Genomic DNA, 24,645 nt, shown 5'->3' with positions numbered 1-24,645 from the left:
GATTCCAAAAGGGACTGCTGGCCATTTTTAGATCTTTAGAAATTGATGGTAACTTTTTTTTTTTTTAATTCTCTTTTCTGTATTTATTGATATAAAGCGCTAGTCTATGCTCATTCCCATTCTGAATTTAACTTGGAACAATGGGTAGAGAAATGAAGGAAGGAAAAAGGGATGGGGGGTGGGTAGGAGAAGGGAGAGCGAAATTTTTCCTGGATCGAGTGAGCTAGACTTGGAAGAGAAAAGGAAAAGAAGAGGGCTAAAGAGGTTGGACATGTGAGAAAAATATTATTTGAGGCAGAATTAGATAGATGCAGTGAAAGAGAGTGCAGAAGTGAGGAGCACAGCATATGCACAGCATCCAGATACTAGATCTATTCACTTCTTTTGTGTGTAATTAAAACAAAACCAAACCCATTACCTGTTCTTCTCTTCTGTGGCCCTTCCTCTACAGGAATTACTCATTCAGGTGTTCTCCCAGTGACTTAGTCCCTGTTTGTTCCAAATGGACCTCAACGCCTTTCTGCCAAAAGGCTTCTTCTTCATATAGCCCTGCAGTTGGTGAATGACACCGTCATTGATCCACTGTCCTAAGCCAGAAACCTAGGTTTAGACCAGTGCTTCTCAGACTTTAATGTGGATACAAATCACTTGATATTCTTCATCAAATATAGATTCTGATCTAGTAGATCTGGTGTTGGGCTTGAGATCTGCATTTCTAACAAGCTACCAAGCTACCAGGGGATACCAGTATTTATATCAATAGTAGCAAGACTATAAACTAACTTCTTTAACATTTTTTGGAGCTGTTTATAGCCCACTATTTGTTAGCAATAGCATTTACTAGTTGGGTATTTTTATCTTTTATTTCCACATTCATAAACAAAGGCAACAAGGCATAGAGACTTTAAGTTGTCTAAGATCCTATTATTAAATTGTGGCAAAGCAATGACTAGGACCCAGGTCGATTTATTCCCCGGTTTTTTCTTTTCTTTTTCCTGCTCTGTTGCCTCATATTGTCAGTTCTGACTAGGATTCATTGAGTACTGCTTCCATCCCTTCAAGAAGATCCTGCGCTCCATAGCATGGCCTCCAGCGCCCGTAATGGTACTGCCCTTCCCTCCTGTCCCACCCTACAGACCTTCAGAACTTTCTTTTGTAAGTCTTTACTTTCAACTGTTCATTTGTCACCATTTCTCTTCTATTTTTAGGAATTTTAACATCAAACAATACTAAGAATTAAAAATATTTCTGAAATATGACATGACTTTGGTCTATTGTATTTGAGGTTTCTAGTCTTTGCTGTCTTTCCTACTATTATCATGAGGCTGTTATTATTATTTTTTTTTTAATCTGTAGGAATTTGTTCATGGCACAGAGTAGTTTGACTTTAAAGGAAAAATGCATATTAGAATATTGTAAGATGCATTTGTGGGCTTGGCATCTTCTGTTTGCCCTTCCAGATCTACTCTCCACCATTCCCTACCCTGCTCTGTGTCTTGAGCATCAGTGGGGTCTCTGATTTCCTGGGTTCTGGTTGGGTGTGGCCAAAGGGGAGCATTGGCAACAGACAGGAGGAGCAAAGCAAGTGAGGTTGGCGTTTATTTCCCCAGCCCAAGGCTGGCTTCTTTGCTGGCTGGAAGGTGACAGTTTGAGTAGAGTAGTCCTCTCCTCCAGCACTCTCTGGATCCTAGGAACTACTTCCTCTCCTTGCTCCTTCAGGCCTAAGGATGGTGATGATATCTACCTTGGTGCTCTACTGCACCATTTCTTGTGATATTCCTGCACCCTGCCCACATTTCTGTGGTGTTTATTAAGCTCACCTCTAATTACTTAGTTCGACTTTGCCATCTCTTTCCTACCAGTGACTAACACAAGGTGTTTCACTGGCCTCCCTAGGGGTTGTCATTAATCTGTTTAAGCATCAGTTTTCTCATCCAGTGCGCATTCCTCCCTCTGTCCAAAAGTACTTTCAGAGTGTTCAGAGTGACTGTCTGATAGGGTGTTCACGTAGAGATACAGGATTCCCATGAACCACCCCTGTACTTCCCCCTCCCGTCCCCAAATCTACTAAGGCTGCCAAATAGGAAACAAGGCTTACAGGCCAGCATGATTTGTTCTTAGTGAGCCTGAGCTGCCGTGTAGGAGTGACTTCTTTGTTCTCTGTCTTTATAGTCCCATTAGTTTAATAAGCCAGAACTTTGTTGTTGTGGTTAGGTGCTGTCGAGTTGGTTCTAACTCATAGTGACCCTATGTATGACAGAATGAAACACTACCCGGTTCCGCGCCATCCTCACAATCGTTGTTATACTTGAGCCCATTGTTGGAGCCACTGTGTCAGTCCATCCTGTTGAGGGTCTTCCTCTTTTTTGCTGGTCCTTTGCTTTACCAAGAGTGATATCCTTCTCCAGGGACTGATCCCTCCTGACAACACGTCCAAAGTATGTAAGACGCAGTCTCACCATCCTTGCTTCTAAGGAGCGTTCTGGTTGTACTTCTTCCAAGACAGATTCGTTCTTTTGGCAGTCCACTGTATATTCATTATTCTTCGACAACACCACAATTTAAAGGCGTCAGTTCTTCTTTGGTCTTCTTATTCATTGTCCAGCTTTTGCATGCATATGAGGCGATTGAAAACACCATGGCTTGGGTCAGGTGCACCTTAATCTTCAAGGTGTCATCTTTGCTTTTCAGCAGTTTAAAAAGATCTTTTGTAGCAGATTTGCCCAATACAGTGCATCTTTGGATTTCTTGACCGCTGTTTCCATGGCTGTTGATTATAGATCCAAGTAAAATGAAATCCTTGACAACTTCAATCTTTTCTCCATTTATCATGATGTCGCATTTTGATCTAGTTGTGAGGATTTTTGTTTTCTCCATGTTGAGGTATAATCCATGTAAAGCCAGGACATTATGAGGATTAATGTCAGCATTGCTATTCTGTAGTTTCCAGGACCCACCTTTTTTTTTAAATAGTTTTGAAAACTTTTGGAAAACTTTAGGTCTAACATAAGTAAGTTCTTTCACTACCTTGGAATGTAATTTAGCTGATTTGGAGATCAGTACTAACCTGTTCCTGGCAAGTCAGTTCCTACTCATGGCTACCTTATATGTTATAGAGTGGGACTGAACTCTGTAGGGTTTTCTTGGCTGTAAGCTTTATGGAAGCAGATTGCTGGGTGGGTTCAAACTACCAACCTTTCATTTAGTGGTCAAATGCAAACCATTTGTTCCAACCCAGGGTGCTAAAACTGATTGTTCTTTCACTCTCTTCTTCTATGTCTTGGATTTAGTCTCTCTTGGATGATTCTCTTTGATGAAGAAGATAGAAGTCCTGCAGGGGCTTGAGTAACTCAGCCTATTTTCCCTAACACATAATGATCCTAGGCAGAGGGACTTTCTCATCTTTATTTTCTCTGTTGCCCTTTAATTATTACTTTTCCTTCCTTTAAGTGTCCTGATGAATGTGTGTTCTTTTTGCCTTTTATACATGACTTTTTTAACCCAGAGCTCATGAAAGAGTTCAGTGTGCTGCCTGGTACTTTTCTCTGCATGTCACTTTTTTCCTTCTTTAAGGGAACCATTTGTGAGAAATGAACTGATTTTTTAAAAGCCAGCCATTTTCCTTTAGTTCCCTTCCCTTTAGGGACCCTGGTCCTGATTTTTTGAAAATTATTTTCGTAAGAGCTAGGTGTACATACCCTATTTTACTTAGCAGCCCCCAATTTAGCTGTTATGGACTGCAACAAAACTAATCTCTAACTTGGCAAGTGGAGGGTGGGTCAGACATTTTGTCTTAGATTCTGTTTATGCTGAAACTTAACGTTTCTAGTTAGTTGACAAAGTAGAAACTGAATTAGTGCTTTTCCTTCGAAAGTATGTACTTTACAGTTGGCAGTCTTAGTTTAAAGTCTTTATCCAAAAATATTCTCCTTGTATGCAAGTACTTTTTTTTAATTAACTAGATTTTTAAAAAAGTTATACAAGTAATAAATGACCGTTGTGAATTCAAACAATATGTATGTACAAAAGTATACCTGTTTTCAAACTGGGCTATGCTTGTGTTCAGTTGTGTTCTTGAAGATGCAGTCATAGTTCTGACTTGTGTTCCCGATGGAAATGTGAGAACTTTCCCTACCAGATACCTTGTCAGCTTTGCGGAATGTCACCCTGGATAAAGCAATACTTGTATCAGTCCTAGTCCTGTTACCAATTGTACATAAACTTTTTTGGGTCTTGGTCTCATTGCCTAGAAAACAAGGAGGATAATAACAGCATTAAAAGGACCAGGCTGAAAAAGCAATAGTTAATTAAGAAAGATTAAATTCAATTTAGTGAATATTTATTGACTGCCTGTTATGTGCCAGCCATGGTTCTAGCAATGAATTAAACAAAAATCTCTATTTTAGATAGTTTCATAATATATCTCATGATCTCTGGCATGTCTCTTTATCACTGTTAATGTTAGAAAAGTTAGATTTTTCTCTGTCAAACAAACATAATATTAGCAAGAAATTAAAGGAATTTCATGACCCTGAATAGGAAGTTTAAAATGTTCTTCTGCAGAGGACTGAAATTAATATTGATAAAATGTGTAACATTTTAATTAATTTCTTAATAGGACCTGTTCACTGTTCAAGAAATACACTTAATGGAGATTTGGCATCAGCAGCCATTCCTGAAGAAAACAAATGTACGGCCAAAAAGAAATCTGAATTGGAAGATCCTCTTCCATCCTTCTCTTCCTGAGGAAACCGAAGTGTCCAGCTTCTTCTAAGTATTGCTATGCAAAAGCTGCTGGAGTAGTTTTTCCCTTTTACTTAAGATTTCTCTGCACTTTATACAACATTGTAAGGAAAAAAAAAAAAACCCATGTACTTTTGAAGTGTATTTTATCTTTATATAGTTTATTTGCAAGAATAATTTCCTAATAACTTCACAGTATGAATATGTACCCTTTTTTTTTTTTTCTTTAAACAAATGATGGTGTAACATTTTGACATCCATAAGGACAAATGTAGAGTAGATATTTTTCAAAAAAACTGTGAGGGACTGACAGCTTAGTCAGTGTGCATTATAGCTTATAAACATGAAATCTTATAAACATAAGGTTTCAGTTTGACAGAAGTGTGATATATGTAACTTGTGCCATGGACCAAATGGTCAGTTTACCCCAGCTAAAAGTGAGTTATGATAGCAGCTTGATGGTGAATGTATTATATTCCTTTAAGCAAAAGGAAACACTTAATATTCTAAATATTTTTAGCCCAAATACTATGACACATTGAAGATTTTTTAAAAGTGGACTATGTTGTCCTTCTTATGTGAAGTTGACATTACTGATTTGTCAATACCAAATGTTGAGTTAAAGTATTTAGTTTTTATTTATTTTTTTGTTGCATTGAGAAATGAATTCTAACTTTTGTGACCTACCAAATTTAAGATGTGTACACATTATTATTTACATTGTTCTAGAAAAGAAGCTTAATGTTGTGGTGACCTTGCTCACTTGCACCAGAGAAATAAATGACTTTCAATGGAAGAAGATTTTAGTGTTTTTTTTTCCTAAAATAGCCATTACGCTGCTGTTGTAAGGTATTAATGTTTGCAGCTCTTTAGAATACTAGAGATATTTTGTATTTACGAATATTTATACAAAAAAGGAATTCTGTCAAGGTGTCTGCTCTACATCACTTTAGAATGGTATTATTTAATTAAAGAACAAATAGCATTTTTTGATTAGTGCCTGTCATATCTGTTGTTAGTGTTTGCTTTGTAAATTGTTTTTTAATTCGCTTTGGGATGATGGTTTTGTTCAAAGTCTTGGATGAGGCGCACTTTAAAACAAACTGGTGTTTTTAAGTTAATCAGATGTTTAATAAATACGTGGTTTTTGCATTCAAAATCCTCATATAATACATTATATTTTTTTTATATTTGTTGATATGCTGTCTTATCTTTATCAAGCGCTAATAATTTTACTGCTTTGATTTTGTTTGTATATTTGGGCCTCACGATGAGTACACAAATGAGGCATACTTTTAGTTCTGTTGCCTGTGAGCTTAGAATGGTATGACCTATAATATTTAAATTTATCTTGTAAGTTTACATGGGTTTTTTTTTTAGAGTTAATATTTGGTATTTATTAAAATCTATAATTATAGACTTTTTTCCTTAAGTTTAAAATGGACATAAACAATCTATAAACAACCGCGATATATTAATCATGCAGGTAGATAAACTGCGTGCTACTTAAAATGTTTGCGATTTTAAGTAGTACATGGTCATTAAAAAATGACAAAAAACCATTGCCTTTGAGTCAGTTCTGACTCATAGCAACCGTATAGGACAGAGTAGAACTGCCCCCTAGGGTTTCCAAGGAGTGGCTGATGGATGTGAACTGCCGACCTTTTGGTTAGCAGCCAAACTCTCAACCACTGTACTACCAGGGCTCCCACATCATTAGACTACTCAGTATTAACTAGTGGAATCTTTTTCTGCTCATGTGTTGTAGTTCGTATGTCTAATCTGGAAAAAAAAAAAGTTTGATAGTGTAGTAAGTTTTCATGTTGAGCTGGCAATCAGGTTTTTTTTTTTTTTTTATAAGAACTTGCAGTCATAGACCACGAAGGTCAAGGTGCTACTGTTAGGGAGCTTTTCTGGTAGTCAGTGTTTTTCCAAGTGATAGGTTTATAATGAAAACACTTTAACAAGCTTTTGAACTCATAGAAAATAATCAAACTCGCTTCCTGTTTCTTTCCACAAATAGATGAATTCATGAACAGTTTTCTGTAATTATTTTTTTTAAATAAATATGGCCGTTTCTGGTTTGTATCATTTTTTCCCCCTTGAAACAGGTGCTTTCAAGAGAGATTTGCTCCATTCCTAAATATAGCTTTTGTTGTGATTTGAAGCCACTTATTTTTCCTTAGGAACCAAACACATTTGTGAAGTTATTTTTTTTTAAGGGAGCATAAATGTATCTCAAATTACATCTAGGTTTTGATGGGTAAATTGGCAGCATGCAGCAACCTATCAAGCTTAAGAGAACCTTGCGTTTTGAGGAGCCATTGTGTGTTTTTAAGTGTGCCTGACTTTTCTGAATTTTAAGAAAAAGATGAACCAAATGAGAACAATTCTTTAAGAATGTTAGCCACACCAAAGTCTCTGAAATATATCAGGTTTTCCTATAATTTTTTGCCTTGTTTGGGCCATGAAGTTATTGGGAAATGTGAGGATTCTCTTGGTACATCGATGGTCTTAGAAGCAAAGCCAGTGCTCGGTTTTCGTTTCAAGGGCTTACCGTTCTTGTTTCATTTCAAGGGGAATCGCAGGCCTCCGTGATTAAAGGGATCTTGATAAGAATTTTTTTTGTAAATAGACTATATTTGAATTTTTTTACATTATATTGGATTATTGTGTTATCTTTAATCAGGACAAGTCCAGGAATGGATGTTATTGCTTAAACTTAAATTCCTAGACAAAAGATCAAGTATCTTTTCCATAGAGGCCATGGAACCTTTGACCTTGCATTGTAGTTTTTCATTATGTATTATCATAGAATTTAAAAATCATCATGAGGTCTCAGGATATCTTTGTATCTTTGTAATATGTTAACATTATGCTGCTGTTTATTCTGTTTTCATATACATTATAATATTAACTTGAGCTGTACCAATTTTTACTTCTTTTAGTTAATGAGATGGCTGAGTCTGTCTTTAGGGGCTTGCTGTTGCTACTTGGTGCAGAGGGAGTGTCCTGGCCTGAAAGAAAACCAGATTAGGCTGCAGGAGCTCCTTTGAAGAGATATCTCTTTTAAGAGCCCTGGTGGGTAAGTAAGGAGCCCTGGTGGCACAGTGGTTAAGCGCATGGCTGCTAACCGAAAGATTGGTGGTTCAAACCCACCAGTTGCCCTGTGAGAGAAAAATGTGGCAATCTGCTTCTGTAAAGTTTACAGCCTTGGACACTTTATAGGGCAGTTCTGCTCTGTCCTGTAGGGTTGCTATGAGTCATCTCTTCAGGCAATGGGTTTGCTTTTTGGTGGGTAATTAAATTGTAGCTGGTAGATGGAGCTGCTTCTTCATGTCTTCCCAGTTCTCCAGTCCTTTTCTCTTTGAATTCACACTGAATCTGGAAGTTTAAATATTTTAAATTTTTATTAAAATAATTCATGCACATAGTTAAGAAATCAAATAGAAAAGACTTATAATGAAAAAGAGTATCCCTACCTCCCAGTTGCATTTTTAAATTCTTAGTTGTTTGTTTTTGTATTTACCTGCCTAATTTAAAATTTGTTAGCCACTTTTTCTTGATTTATCTGTTTCAGAAACAATTTCTTAAATTCCTTCAGTGGTAGAAAGTGTTTGCTTTTTTTTTTTTTTTTTACATCTTCCTCAGTTTTCTTTCCGTACCCCTTCCAGTATAGATTTATCACAACTTTTTATTAAATCAGTAGATACAAATGTTGATCACTTATGAGCCACATGGTGAACTATGATTATTTCCTCTCTATTGGGACCTTGTTTTTCTTACAGTTAATAATTGCCCGGTGTTAAAATTTCTAGTTTTTTATGTATCTATTGCAAGATTATACAAAGGCTTAAATGCTCAGAAATATCAGATAATCTCTCAGTTCCTTTTTTTTTTTTTTGTCCTTTGGGGCCATCTCTTCCACTGTCCTTCATCTTTTGCCATCTGAACTGTTGCCCTTTGAGTCTGTTCATGGCTCAGTGATCATGCTGGGCCCCTTTTTATTTTTTTCTCATGTTGGATACTATGAATTCCACTTTCTTGATGTATGGCCTTTTTTTTTTGGCTGAAGCTTATCCACCACTAACTTTGTATCAAAAGCTGGATGGAAGGTAAACTTTTTAAGGTTCTACAGGTGTAAAAATGTCTTTACTCCTGGTTGATTGGTAGTTTGAACTTTTTGTTGAAAATAATTTTTCCTCAGAGTTTTAAAAGCATTGCTGTATTGTCTTTTATAGCATTCAGTATTACTGTGAGATTCTGATACCGTTCCTTTATATGGGATCTGTTTTTACACTCTGGAGGCATTTAGGGGCTTCTCTTTACCCCTGACATTTCATGATGATATTTGGGTGTTCATTCAATTTAATGACTTGGTGGAGCCTTCAACTTGTAGGCTTGACTACTTCAGTTCTGGAAAATGTTTTGTGTTATCTTTTTGATAGTTTTGTCCCTTCCGTTTTTCTCTGTCCTGCCTTTTTAGAGTTCCTGTTGTTTGAATGTTGGGCCTCCCAGATTGATCCTTTAATTTTGAAAATCCTTTCTATTCCATTTCTCTTTAAGTTTTACTTCCCCCGCCCTTTCTTTTTAAGCATCAAGTTGTCCTATTGAATGTTTTAAGCTACTTAATTTCTAGGAGCTCTGGTGGCACACTGGTTAAGCACTCTGCTGCTAACTGAAAGGTCAGAGGTTTGAACCCAGCTTCTCTTCGGGAGGAAGATTTGGCAGTCTGCTTCCATAAAGATTATACCCCTGGAAACCCCATGGAGCAGTTCTGCCCTGTCCTGTAGGGTCACTATGAGTTGGAATCAACTCAATGGTAATGGGTTTATTTAATTTCTAGGAGATCTTTTTTCTCAGTTCCTTTTTTCATAACACCCTGTTCTTATTCTGTAGATTCAGTGTTTCCTCACATTTTCTCTAGGATAGTTAAGGCTATTTTTTTCATGTTTCTGTTTCTTGCATTATTTCTGTTTCTTCCATGATCCTGTTTTCTGCTCCTTTGTTTTGATTCCATCTTTCATTATAAAGGCTTTCTTAGAAAGTTGGATAGATTATCCATTCATATCACCAAACTCTTAATATGGTACTAAAAAGCTAATTACATATCTTCTTAGGTGTGAGCAGGTTTATCAGTTATCTGAAGGGCCATCATGCAGAGAGCTGGGCTTTTTTGTTGTGATCTCCTAAATTGTCAGTGAAGGTCTTTTTTCGGGGGCCATTTCATTTCTTTAGAAAAGACTCTTGTGTTGAGGTAGAAAGGTCAAAGAAGAGGGCTGAGAATACTACAGGTTGTATGATGACTTTTACTTAACTCCCCTGTTTTCTGCCCTACTCTTACTTCACCCCTCCCTGGCCCTCTTTTGTGGCTGGTCACCCTGAGGTTCATTTTCTCCTATGGATGAGGAGGGGTTGTAGGTGAATGGGTGGTCTGGCTGTGGAGAGTTGGAGGAGAACCTGAGGTCCAATTGCTCTTTATGTAGATTTCTAGTACTAATTTCAGCCCTATACCTCACTCTCATCTTCTATAATACCTGGTACTTCCAAGTCCCAAACTCGTTAGGGGTTTGGTAGGTGGGTGTATTTTTTGGCTTCCCCCTTTTGGGTACTTAGGCTTTAACTTCTTAACTCTCCTGTATTAATTATCATACCTCCGCCTACTTTTTACCTTTATAAAGTCTGTTGAAATCTCCTGACTGTGTAGTCTTTCTCCTATTCTCATTTTGTGCCATATATACTCCCTTATTGCCATTTTAAGGAAATTTTGGATGTGGAGGAAATTAATGCATGTGGTCAGTCCACCACGTTTAACTGGAAGTCTAGATTTAAATTTTAATGGTGTAGAATACAATATCTTTGACATTACTTTGTAATTCACTCTTTTCACTCCTTGATGATTTCTAATTAATGTGGTTTTACTGTACTACCCACCTCATAGGGTTGTTGTGAGGATTAGAAGAATCAATGCATATAAAGCACTTAGAACAGTACTTGGCACATAACCCGTTAACCCATTGCTGTCAAGTCGATTCCGACTCATAGCGACATATAGTAGGCATTAAATAAGTATTAACTATTATTAATATTGTTGCCATTGTTATTTCTGTGGTCACACTTCATTCAGTAACCCACTTAAACTTTAATGAAGATGTTTTCATCATAGGAAGAATTATTAATATATGGGAGAATGTAGTGTTTGATAATATTGACCTTTCATTTGGCCAGACTTCACAGGAAATGTTCAGGTTTTAACATTGTCTTTTTTAGTAACATTACAGCCTTAAAACATCCAATCATTAATAGTTACTTTAAAAGTTTTAGAAAAGGTATAGCGACAGTTTTGATGGGCTTTTAAGCTTTATCGATATTGTTTTGCTTTTGTATCTAAAATATGAAGTATACAAAATGAAGTTGTGGAGATGGTTATTATGCCTTCTGTACAGCTGATAGATGTAATAGTCTTTGAATACATTGAATACTGAAAGAGAGAACTAGTTGGATTCCAGCCACTGTGAATGGTTGTACACCCTTCAGAAAATGTTAATGTACTTGTATAAAGCAAAATGTCTGCATTTGTTCAGTTGGCAAAATTTTTTGTTCTGCTTCACGTGGCTTTTTATATTTTAAGTTTTAAAAATGATAAATTATGTTCTAGGTAAAGGCTACCCTGAGCCTAGATTTTAAATTCCTACCTTTCAGATATTTGAAGTATCTTCTTTGAGTCTGGATTAAGAAGTGTGCAGTAAGGCTGAATTCTAATTCTTAGAGTGAAGTGAGAGAGGGGCTTGTCTTTTGATCACATTAGCTTTTTTATGGCTAGCTGAGAGCCACGTGCTTTGGAGAGGGGTATTTTTATTTGTAGGGAGATTAGCATTCTCTCTCATTAAAGTAGAATTCCATAGATGTGATAAATAACTGTAAATACCAGTATCACTATAGATAAGAAATTTCTCTGTAAAAGGAATGGCTAGTTGTTTAAAACCAAAAAAACCTGTTGCCTTCTAGTCGATTCTGACTCGTATAGACAGACTATAACTGCTCCATAGAGTTTCCAGGGAGCACCTGGTGAATTTGAACTGCTGACTTTTTGGATAGTAGCCGTAGCACTTAACCACTACGCCAGCAGGGCTAGTTTTTTAGTGTGAACAAACGTCTTCACAAGTTGTCAGGATAACTTTGGTAGTGCCGATGAAGCAGTTGGACATGCAGGATTAAAAACTGTGACTGCTATTAGCTTGATAGCAGTCCCTCCCTAGATGTGAATATTAGTGTCTATCTTGTATCCTTTTACAGTCTTCTTTGATTTTTTGATATATCATCTCCACGGTTTTGATGTCTGTGTCTCTGGAGACCATATACTCCCTTTTCTCCAAATGCAGTAATTTGCCCTTTCTGTCCCATAACATGCTCCCCTCTCCACTAAAAAATCTTGTGTTGATCTTTTTGATAATAAAGCATTTTTGGGACACTTACTATGGGCCAGTGCTTTACCTCATTTCAGCTTCATAACAAAGGTATGATTAAAGTATAACAATACAGGAGTAACCAAGATACACAGAACCAGGATTAACTCACAAGTGATTGATTAGAATAATGAAATTTTGTTATTATACCCTGAAATACTAAGTGTTTAAATTATCTGATTATCTAGTAGTTTAGTTTATATATTGCTTCTGGATTTTTTTTGGACTAGTGTTAGTTGCTGAACAAATAAAAAAAACAACAAATAGCTGCTGTTTATTCACAAACTGCAGAATTTATGACAAGGTAGATTAAGTTTCAGTTAATTGCTATAAATAAACCAAATGAATTAATGTACAGGGATAGTAACACATTAAGCAGTTCTTCTGACCTTATTGACTTTAAAGGGGGTAGTTTCTGTGGGTAATCTACTCAGACAAATAAAATGTATGACTGATGAATTTCCTCCTCAGTTTTATTCTGTCAGGGTGGGAGGAGGATGCTGTTGATAATTCTTTGTGCTTTTGAAAGTTCAGCACAAGACTGTTTTAACCATTTAAATCTCAATATAAAGTGTACTGTCAGATTTGGTTGCATGGGGACAGTTAGGGACAAAGGTCGAATAGGGTCACAAAGCCATCAGGAGCTAACCTCACCTTCTCTTCCTTCACAGCTTTTCCTGGCCTTAGTAAAATGTCATTTTGGATGAGAGGAGGCAGTTTAGGAATAAGGGGAATAATGAGTCATGTGTAATGAAAAGATACTCCAGGAACTTTTCAGTCTCATTCAATACCCTCATCTTTCCCAGTACTCTGGACTTAAACTGGGCATTTCTCACCCTTCCTCTTATTTTTAAAAAGCAGTGTCTCAATGTATTCTCTTTATTAAACAATCATTTAGACAATATGATTGAAGCAGAAGTTCGCCCTGGCACCCATCTCTCCCAGAGGTAGCTACTTTTTTCTGTTGTATATCCTTCCAGATCTTTTTCCTATGTATTGACTTTTGTACAGATGGAGATTGCAGTATTGTTGAATTAGCCCATCAATAGCCAAGTGGTTAAACAAACAGTGGTACATCCATATGTTGCAGTTGGTGAAAAAAAGAAGGTGTCTCTATATATCTTTACTTGAGTATTTTTTGTGTGTGACAGCTGAATAGTTCTGACACTTGCCATTGGTGGTCTGACAGGTATTCTAGTTCTTTTCTTTTTAATCTCTCTATGCAAAGGCTGGATTTTCTGGGTAGTACACCTTGGCTGCTAACTAAAAGGTTGGAAGTTCAAGGCCACCCAGAAGTGCCTCAGAAAAAAGTCATGGCAATCCACTTGTGAAAAATCAACCATTGAAAATTCTATGCACCACAGTTCTACTCTGACACACATAGGGTAGCCATACAGAACTCGAGGGCAACTGTTACCAGTTGGTCTTTGTAAAGAACTATGAATTGATTGCTGTTTCTAGATAGCAAGAATGAGGCCATTTTCCTTTGAAAGACAATTCTAGAATACTAGTGTTTTTTTTTTTTTTCATTGTGTATATGTCTGTGTATGTATTCATGGTTTCTTGGTTGTGGACAATGCAACTTGGAATCATTGTGTTTTATTTTGAGATCTTTATACTTGGTAAGGTTAGAGGGTCAGCAAAAAAGAGGGAGACCGTCAACGAGGTAGATTGACACAGTGGCCACAACAATGGGCTCAAACATAGCAACAATTGTGAGGATGGCACAGGACCAGGCGATGTTTTTTTCTGTTGCTCTGTTGTACATAGAGTCGTTAGACTTGAGGGCACCTAACAACAGTGTTTACTTTTATAATTGATTTAAAAAATATAACTATACAGGATGAAACATTTGCTGTAGAAGCTTGTTGGTAGGTGCCATCAGTTGATTCTGACTCAGAGTGACCCTGTAGGACAGAGTGCAACTACCCCATAGGCTTTCCTAGGCTCTACTCTTTACAGGAACAGATCACCAGGTCTTTTCTCCCGCATTTGAACCTCCGACCTTTTGGTTGGCAGCTGAGTGAGTGCTTAACCATTGTGCCACCAGGGCTCATGGTCCAAATAGGGAGTTAAGTCTTTTTCTCTTCTTGGCGACTGTCAAGTGTGGCCTAGAAGTGATAAGGGTTAAGCCTCCAGATTTCTGTTGGGATGTATACAATATCCACATGATTAATAACCTTCATTTGATGGATTTATATGGTAAATGAGCACACAATGAGTACCTTTTAAGTCTTGAATTAAATAGGAAATTTCTATCCTATCCCCTTTTCCTGTGGTATTTGTGGTTGCTAGGTTATCCAGATGTGTCAGCATGCCTTCACAATTGGAATATGGTACCTTGCCACGATTCCTGAGGATACAGCTCCCATTTAGCTTTATTCTTGTCTTTCCTGTTTGTTTTCTTGTTTTGCAGTGGTTGGCTACATAGAAAAGTGTGTGGCAGTAAATACCGTGGTTTAGCATTGTGACCATGGATGGTGAACTTTTTTTTTTCCCCTCTTCTGTGCCAACTCTGATTGACTAGTTGTGGCTTCCAGATTGTGAGTTTGAGGCTAGTGTCATCAGAGAGTGATCTATCTACTTGATTAATGATTTCTGCCATGGGCTTGGTGGGAGGGTATAGGGAATGCTGACAAGAATAGTCTGTTATCCAGAATATAGGATGATGATTATGGTCTGACTTGGCATAACTTTGCCAGATTATACTTTTTTAACCACTCACAATAAACTAACCCTGTTTTCAGTTTCTACTATGCCATTAGGATGAGTTTAACCATTTGTATATTTAAAAAATTGGAACAAAAATAGCTCATCATCTCTTTATTCAGGCTAAGTGTATATGTATGTATAAATAGTACGTATCATTCACACTGTACCTTTATGAATTTGAAGACCTTTGCAGGCTTGACATGGTGCTCAGGAAAAAAAAAGTGCCATATACATTTTTAGAAAGTATGAGTTTAGTAAGTGAAATTCAATAGCATATCAGTACTTTACATAAGTCACCTTTTGTGTTTAGATCACCCATAGTCGTCACTTGAGAGAAGAGTTTTAGTTCATCTGTAGCTTTACTTAGGTAGCAAATCTTCTTAGAAAGATAGGTTGCCCTTCTTTCTCCTTGCTGTGTTTTATTAATACAGCCTGTGACTTCTTGGGGGGTGGTGGTGCACAGATTGCAGCTTTTCTTTCTGCTTTTCTGAATCCAGCCGGGTTGCCCACACAGTGTCCTTGAATGTAGTTTGAGTCATGAAGCCTGACAAAAAGTACAGGTTACCTATAATTTTCTGGCCTCACAACAGTGTTTTTGGATATGGTGCTGTCTTCTACTATAATGTTGCATCTGTCACTTTCAGATTCAACTCCTGCAGGTGTTTTCTTTCTTTGTGGAGAGGAATATGAAGAGGAATAGATATGGTCTTAGATGATTTTTTTTTTTTTTATAGTTCAAGTCCATTAATAGTCTGCTGTAAGGAAAATAAAAACTCACTATATGAGTTCATATGCCCCCTGTTTTTCAAAATCTGTACATTATCTTGACCTTTTCTTTCTACCAGCTCTAAAGGGCTTTCATAGAAATCATGGTTCAATGTTAAATTTCTAAGAGCTTTCTAATATCATCCAGAATTAGCCAAAGAGGATGTCATATGAATAGTTTGGACTTATTTTTCCCACCTTTTCACTTTTTTTTTTCCTTCACTTTTTTTTTCCCTTTTTTGAATCGATGATTATAGAATTCCTCAAAGTAGCCTCCTCACTACCTCTAATATTTGGTGGTCTGTTTTGAGAAAGAAAAGAATCACTTGAGAAGGTGATGAGCTTAAGGAGGCTGTTACTCATTTAATTTAGAACAGCTTATACATTTGTTTACCTTAAAAAAGTTGTTCAGTCAATATTCATTGGCCTTTTACTATATGCTGTGTTACCAGTATTTACTTAGGCTTGAGTATATGTAAAACTCACAGCTTTATTAGCGAATAACTTAGATAAATGTACTCTCTTAACCATAATTGGCTTTCCTAAATTTTAACTTTTTTCAGTTAACTAATCAAATAGTATTTATTATTCACATTTGCACACCAACTATTAATTTTAACCTAAACATAAATAAGCAAGCATTAGAAAATAGATTTTTATATGTATAAATATTATTGAAAACATAAGCACATCAATTCTTTTTGCCTGTTAATTTTTATTTTTGGTTGTAATTCTTGCAACAAGAGTTTGTGACTATTTAAATAAACAATTTGAAACTATAGAAGTTAAACAAATCGGAAATACTGGAATTGATATAAAATCTAGTCTCTAAATAAACTTAGTAACTTTATGACAAATATGGATTAATGAAGCACTTTAATTTTGAAACAACTTCAGGATAGGATTTCTATTCTTGGGGAGGGGGAACTTCATTTAAAAATATATGTATACTTAATTTGTGAGTATTCTTTTTTTCCCTTCCAAATACTGAAGGGTGTACTCTATAATATTTTTGTTATGAAAAGTTTGCTTGTTTAAAGTATTGTAGTGATTTTATAAACTCAATAAAACTGAGATATGTGAACAGTGTGCGGGAAAATGTTTAATACATTTGCCATGCCACTAAAAAAAAAAATATATATATATATATTTTGAAAGCTTAAAGAAGGGTGATCTTTACTTTTTAAAATATAATACATCAGTATTTTTTAAAGCTCCCCAGTAATTCCAGTGGGGAACTAAGGTTGAGAACCAGTGATCTAGATGGAACCTCCCATTCCTGATTACTGCATTTAAGAAGGATAGCATTTAAGTTTGAGGCTGTCATCAACTAGCCTAAAAGCCCAGATGTTTTCCCAGGTCATTACTAGCTTGGGTCAGCAACATCAGCTTCACCTGGAAGCTTGTTAGAAATGCAAAACCTCAGGCCCCAGCCCAGCATCTACATTTTAACAAGATCCTCAGGTGATTCCTTCACACTTGCCCTTTGAGAAGCCCCATTGGAGGTGGCCTTAGGGCGAATGTAGATGTGTATGCATCAGCCTTTTGCTTCTCTGTGTGGTTTTCTGCCTTAAGCAAGTTGTGACATTTTCATTACAGGCTTCATTTTGTGCTCACATTAGCCAGTTAATAGCTAGAGATGATTTTCTGGTTTGGAGCACATGCGAAGGGAAACTATGACCACTACCACCATCACCACCAAACTCCATTCTGCCTAAAATGGGGGAGGAGAAGGGAGCTAAAGAATGGTCACCAGCAGAAGGCTGTGGTCTTTCAGTCTCTTCTCACAGCTCCCTTATCTATTAAGTAAAAAAATTACTACCCTTACAAGGGTACTTCATACAGGGGCTATCTTTGAGGATTCTTCAGAAAGAAATTTTCTTTAAGAAACATTTATGTCATGCTGACCTGAATAAAACGTAATCTTCCAAGTTCTGTGTCTACCCAGCTCCCAGCTCTCAGCAGCCTCCCTTATCGGGGTTACAGTCCTGTAACTTTAGCATTCCAGGAACTCTCAACTGGCTTCACTGTCTGGGCACCCACCAAGAATTGGGCAGATTATTTTGTCAGGACACTTCCTCTCCTCAAGGATGGAAAGGTTCTTTTCTGTTATTTCTTTAAGGCCTGTTATTTCTGGAAAGCTTTGGCCCTCCCACCACTGGCTTTCTTATGTAAGGTGCTGGGTCAGGTCGGCACCCAATTTCCTGCCTATATTGCAAATTCTCAGTAAAGGGTCCAGTATTTCTGGCCTTAGCTTTCTGAGAAGAAGAACTGATTACACTAGAAATGCGGGGCCTTTTGAGGAGGGCAGCCTGGAGGGATTTGGCTCTTACTTTGCCTGGAGCAAAACTGCCCGAAGTGGAGTACCTCTTCTTCCTAAACAGACACCCTTTCTTGCCCTTTCACTCTCGAGTAGGTTTGGTTTTTGGTGTTGTGAAGGGGTGGAAACACCACTCTGGCAAGCAGAAACTTGGGTTCTAGTTCCCCCTCTGCTGCTAACCATGTGACTTTGGGCACATTATATAAAGACTATGGATCTCAATGTTCTCCACTTTCAGTTTCCCTTGTGAATATCTCCATCAGGGGCCTTGTCCTCTTCCCTTTAGTGGTTCTTCCACTTACCATGACAGGGCATCTCAGCCTCCCATCTGGTTTTGACTGATGGGTCTGTTGGTGCTCCTTCTCTTCTTCTCTGAGTTGTTCTAGGCAGAGAAGTGGAGGTGCGGGAGGGACAGCCAGTCTTCCTTATGGATGTGTGCCCAGGTTCTCAGCAGGTTAGGGAACAAGGAGTACCTGTCCGTTAAAAGTCCGTTGCCTGACTAAAATCTAAGAACAGATGATAGAAGCCTCAGATGTAACTGGTAGGTGTCAGCAAAGAGTTGACCTTTTTCATACATTGCACATAGTAGGGAAGAATTCCATCCCGTGTTCCCCTCTAAGGCTGGGACTGGTGTCAGACAGGTTCCCTCAGCATCCCTGGAGACTTTATTATTCAGGGAATTTGTAATGGAAACTTCCCTAGCAAGAAGCATTTATCCTTGAGGTTCTGCTGGTTCAGAAGCACCTAGTTTGGGAGGGGCCCATAGGTAAGTACAGGAAAACCCTGGTGGCCTGGTAGTTAAGAGCTACGGCACCAGCCAAAAGGTTTGCAGTTCAAATCCACCAGGTGCTCCTTGGAAACTCTGTGGGGCAGTTCTGCTCTGTCCCGTAGGGTCGCTATGAGTTGGAATTGACTCGACGGCAACAGGCTTAGGTGAGTACACACTAACAAAGACCCCTCCTAGCTACACCACGAAAGGAGCCCTTGGCACCAGAGCCTTCACAGAGGTTTTGAGAGTGGGCTCATCACAGCTTCTGAGATTAGAGGAGCTGTTTATTGGTATTTCATGGACAAGTGTATCTACTACCTCTCTGAAACATGTAGGGCAGTATTTCTTAAACTTTTTGCATCATTGGCATCTTTTAAAAATGAAAACTACCAATCATCTCCCTAAAAAAATACATAGGCAGAATCTCAGGAAGCTCATGGTCCCCTAAACATCACAGAATAAGCATGAATTTCAGGTTTAGAATCCTGGCTTTTAGGATAAGCTATCTTTTACAGGGAATTCCTGACAGATGAGAAAGTTTTGGCATATTTGCCCACTCCTTTTCTGCTTCCTACCTTTTCTGAAAATGGAACAGGAATGAATGGGAATCATCTCCTTGAGCCACATTCCTGCTGCTGCATCCTCAGGAGAACCTGGCTTGCTGGGCTGGACTCTTCTACCTCTTCAGTGCCAATTCCACAGCAGTGGTCATTGTCACTGAGAAGGCTGTGGCAGTAAGGCCCTCCACCCCCATCTCCACAAGTCCCCTTACACCGCCTCGCCTGTGCCTGGAAATCAAGTCTACCAGGCTGGCTTGTCGGTATTCATCCCTAGATCCCCAGACAATCCAAAGAAAGACCTTTCCATGAATTACTATAAATTCCTGTCCCCACAAGCTGGAGTTACAGGGACACTATGATTTAGAAATTTGGTGATAGTTAAAGGTATTATGCTGTGAGTGGGTCCTCCCATGAGGAAATACTCTTTGATACAAAACCCCAAAACCAAGCCCACTGCTGTCCACTGTATTCCAACTCATAGTAACCCTACAGGACAGAGTAAAATTGCCCCATAGGGTTTCCAAAGCTATAAATCTTTACGGAAGCAGGCTGCCATATCTTTCTCCTGCAGAGCAGCGGGTGGGTTCAAACCACAGATCTTTCAGTTAGCAGTTGAGCCCTTAACCCACTGTGCCACCAGGGCTCCTCCTTTGATATAAAATGGTGACTAAATGCTATAGCTTTCTCCAAATAGCTAAAGACTTCCTAAAACTAAAATTTGATCAAGTCACTAGTTTGCTTACACCTATATAATGGTTCCTTTTATTTCTTAGGGAAGCACCCAAAGTCCATAATATGGTACAGGAGGCATGCTGCAGGGTTGCCCTGCCTCATGCCCCCTGCGCTGCAGAGGCTCTTGCTGCCCTCACTGAACTTTTTTTCCTACGTTTTGAATGTATGGTGCTCTCCCTTGCTGCCAGGCTTTTGTAGGTGCTGGTTAAAGTGCCCAGCCGTGCTTCATGGCAGAAAGATGGGGCAGTCTGCTTCCATAAAGACTACAGCTTTGGAAACCCTATGGGGCAGTTCTACTTGATGACAGTGGTTTTTTTTTTTTTTTTTTGGTTTGGTCTTCTGTCTAGAAAGCCAACTCTTCCCCTTCACGTGTCAACTTTTACGTATAACTTCCTCTAACCTGACTGCTCCCCCTTTCTCTGGATCAGATGCTTCAGTGATGTGCTCCCCAAAACTCTGGATTTCTTCTATCGTAGCACTTCATTGCTTCGGTGATAGCCTGTGCCTCCTTCAACCAACAACTATTCTTCTCACCTTCAGCGTTTCCACCTAATGCAGTCTGTTTCAACCTGCCTCGCGTGTAGCACTGATGAAAAATATGTTCTATCATCAAGTTTGGGGAACACTGTATCACCTCTTGGAGCATCATAATGCACACTAGCTTATCAAATGCTCTGAAAAGTCCTGCATAAAGAAATTCAGTTACCCAAGTTCTAAATTAGTTGGCTGTGGAGCACTTTATTCACCTCCCAAGAAACAAAGTTTGAGAAATACTGACCCAGACATGCCAAAGGCAGAAAGCCAACCTTCCGTTTTTTATAACCTTAGAATAAAAATGCATGGGCCAATCTGTTTTCAAAACTCTATTTGTCTAGCAGACATTATTTTCTATTACCAGGAAATGACTTTCTCTGCCTGCATTTTCCAAAATTACCTTTGGGGCAAAGTAAACAAGATTACAAGTACTTCCTCTTCCTGGAGCACAGTCATGTGATGTTATTCTTAAACTAGTCACCATGGAGACTCAATTTAAGCTGTTATTTTATTGGCTATTTCTGGTTACCCTTGCTTCTTACCGCTACATGGTTCAGCTACATAACCAGCTACTATTGGATAGTGATAATAAACCACCTTTTGAGAAATTCCATTAAGAGACTTTCTATAAAGATGTGTTGTCTGATGCTTATCCTGTCTAGTGAACATGAGAACTGTGCTGAGGCCCCTCTAAAAACTCTGAAATGCCGTTTCTCTGGTCCCTAACTGTGATGGAGAACTAAAGATGTTATTTATTGAGATTCCTAATATAGTAATAATAAACCAGTGGCCATCCCGTTGATTCCAACTCATAGTGACCCTACAGGACAGAGTTGAACTGCCCCACAGGGTTTGCAAGGAGGGGCTCGTGGATTCGAACTGCTGACCTTGTGGTTAGCAGGCAAGGTCTTAAGCGCTGCGCCACCATGAAACCAGTTGCGGTTGAGTCCATTCTGACTCATGACGATTCCGTGTGTATTAGAGTAGAACTGTGCTCCACAGGGTATTCAGTGGCTGGTTTTTCAGGAGTTCACCAGGCCTTTCTTCTGAGGCGCTTCTGGGTGGGCCTGAGCCTCTGTGTGAACCTCTTGCACAACCCAGGCACTCTAATATAATAACTGCTATATACTGAGCGCTGTGTCAGGCTGTTTTCCCATGTGGGGTTAGTGCTTTTGTTATTCCGGTTTTATGGATGAGAACATCAAAAGATGGAAAAGTAGAATACCTGCCCGAAGTTACACACGCTAGTAAATAACAGAACCTAGATTTGAGCTCAGCTGTCTTAGTTTTGATTAAAACAAAACAAGCAAAAAAGCAAAAACAAACGAAACCCACTGCCTTCAGTCATTCTGACTCAGTGACTCCAAGGTTGTAAATCTACGGAAGCTGACTGCCACATCTGCACTCAGAGGCTGATGGATTTGAACTGCCGACCTTTCGGTTAGCAGCCCAGCACTTAACCACTGCACCACCTTACTTAGGCTTAATCCCGAATCGACTCTGGCAACTAACAATTGTTCAATTCCTATATTATGCTGCTTTTCATCTAGCCACTGGGTATCATCTAGCCTGGGTGTGGGGGTTTATAAAATAGAAATGACTTCGCAAAAAGGATAGAGGCCACTTGCAGGATGACAGTGAAGATAGCTCACAGATTTTGTGGATTGGATGAGTAAAAACCAGGGAGCAAGCGCTGGCTTGCTGCTCTCTGTTGCCCGCTGTTGACGTGGAGAGAGAAGAGCCTGTCGGTCTAGAACAGTATCCAAACGGTATCAGTTTCTAGTGCTAGGTTGCTGAAGGTGGGCGGTAAGAAGCAGGAATGCTCTCCCCACCCCCTCCGAGCTGGGAGCACTTGTTCTTGGAAGAGCTAGAGGAGAGAGGCTGGTTGGGTAAACCCAAGAAGGGATTCTTGGCGTTCTAGCGGGAGTGTCTTCTGACTGACTTCCCAGGAGCCTCCATATGCAATCATCTCAGGCGCCCACGAGGCTACTCATGCTGCTTACAGAAGGGCTGGACTTTTCTTTAAGGCATAAAGGAAAGTCGAGTCAATCTGCTTTGCCAGACAGATTGTTCCTCCCTTGTCTCCCAGGCCCAATGATCTCAGGACCTGGGAGCTGCAATACCAGAAGTGCAAAGCCCTGTCTTCGGCTTTAGAATTCCCATCTACTCGGCCTGTAGGCTCGGACTGGGCTCGTTAGACAATTGGCGAGCTGGGAATCATCCTCAGCATCATCCAGTAAGCTCTGCCTCTCATTTTAAGGTAAGAATAGCCATTTAAAGTCGTACAATGGTGTAGTGGATGTTGGTACCGCCCAGATCCCCCAGGGCGTGGGCACCCATTCCCCAGTTACTTGTGTGTTGGCTGTTGAGCTGCCTTTGTCTGCAGTGAATTGCCCTGGCCAACAGGTGCCCATCCTCGCCTGGGATTCCTCCCCCACCCCCCAGGCTCACAGCCGGCAATCATTGATAGGCTGTTGTTGTGTGCCCTCTAGTCAATTCCGACTCATAGCGAACTTACAAGACAGAGCAGAACTGTTCTGTAGGGTTCCCAAGGCTGTAGTCTTTACGGGAGCTGATCGCCAGGTGTTTTCTCCCAAGGAGGAGTGGCTGATGGGTCCCACTCACTGTCCTTTTGGTTAGCAGCTGAGCTCTTAACCATCGCGCCACCAGGGCTCCTTGATTGTTCCAAAAACCAAACCCACTGACATCGAATAGATTCTGACTCGTAGCGACCCTATAGCACAGAGTAAAACTGCCTAATAGTTTTCTAAGGGTGTAAATCTTACGGAAGGTGACTGCCCCATCTTTCTCCAACAGAGCGCTGGTGGGTTTGAACAGCTGACCTTGGTCTGCATGCATTTGCCTATGCTGGATATTTCATATGAGTGGGATCTATGACAATATTTGTTCCTTTGTGACTGACTGATTTCACTCAGCATAATGTTTTCAAGGCTTATCCATGTAGTAGCGTGTGTCAGGACTTCATCTCTGTCAGAGTAATACTCCATCGTATGTATGTACCACATTTTGTTTATGCAGTTATCTGTTGGTGAAGAATTAGGCTATTTGCGCCTTTTGGCTATTATCAATAGTACTGCAACGAACACTGCTGTATACCTATCTGTGTTCCTGCTGTCAGTTCCTTTAGGTATACGCCTAGGAGAGGAATTACTGGATTGTATGGTAATTCTATGTTTAACTTTGTGAGGAACCTCCACATTGTTTTCCACAGCAGCTAACAATTTTGCATTCCCACCTGCAATGGGTGAGGGTTGCAATTTCTCCATACCCTTGCCAATACCGGGTGTTTTCCATTTTTTTTTTTTTGATCGTAGTCATTTTAGTGGGAGTGAAGTGATACCTCATTGTGCTTTTGATTTGCATTTCCCTAATGGCTAATGATGTTGAGCATCTTTTCAAGTGCTTGTTGGGTATTTGTATTTCTTCTTTGGTGAAATGTCTATTTAAGTCCTTTGCCCATTTTTTTTTATTGTGATAAATATATATGTAAGAAGACATTTGCCATTTTGACATGTACAATTCAGTGACATTAGTTGTGTTCATCATTTTGTGCCATCATCACTGTCAATCTGTTTCCAAATTTTTTTGTCACCTTTAACAAAACTTAGTGTTCTCTAAGCAGTGAGTCTCCCTTTTCTCCTCTGTCCCACTGGCCCCTGGTGACCACTAATATGCTTAGGTGTATATAAACTTGTCTATTCTAGATATTCTATGTAAGTGGGATCATACTAGTATTTGTTGTTTTGTGCCTGAATTATTTCACTCAGCATGGTGTCTTCTAGGTTCACCCACATTGCAGCATGTATTGGGACTTCATTTCTCTTTATGGTTGAGTAATACTCCATTCATTGCAGGGATGAACCACATTTTGTTTATCCATCATCTGTTGATGGACATTTAGGTTGTTTCCACCGTTTGGCTATGGTGAATAGTGCTGCAATGAACATCAGTGTACAAGTCTCTGTGTTCTTATTCTATGTTTAACATTTTTTTAAATTGTTGTTAAGATATATATGAAACAAC

General features: G+C 39.0%; 1 protein-coding gene across 4 annotated transcripts in view; it reads left to right on the top strand.

Annotated features, from left to right (window-relative positions):
• Nucleotides 1-24,645, top strand: part of PLEKHA3 (pleckstrin homology domain containing A3) — a 71,835-nt gene that overhangs the window by 21,296 nt on the left and 25,894 nt on the right. For 2 of the 4 annotated variants that reach the window (XM_023542805.2, XM_003406192.4), the window contains one exon: nucleotides 4,619-4,882. In XM_023542805.2, coding sequence (XP_023398573.2) covers nucleotides 4,619-4,774 — 156 coding nt within the window. In that variant the 3' untranslated portion in view covers nucleotides 4,775-4,882. Of the gene's footprint in view, nucleotides 1-1,020; nucleotides 1,156-4,618; nucleotides 4,883-7,691; nucleotides 7,829-22,690; nucleotides 22,862-24,645 lie in introns of those variants that run through there. The other 2 variants (XR_010322280.1, XR_010322279.1) reach the window with 2 other exon arrangements.

This window comes from Loxodonta africana, chromosome 6 (assembly GCF_030014295.1).
Source record: "Loxodonta africana isolate mLoxAfr1 chromosome 6, mLoxAfr1.hap2, whole genome shotgun sequence".
In the NCBI taxonomy this organism is placed as follows: domain Eukaryota; kingdom Metazoa; phylum Chordata; class Mammalia; order Proboscidea; family Elephantidae; genus Loxodonta; species Loxodonta africana.
This window is presented reverse-complemented; position numbering and strand designations above follow the sequence as displayed.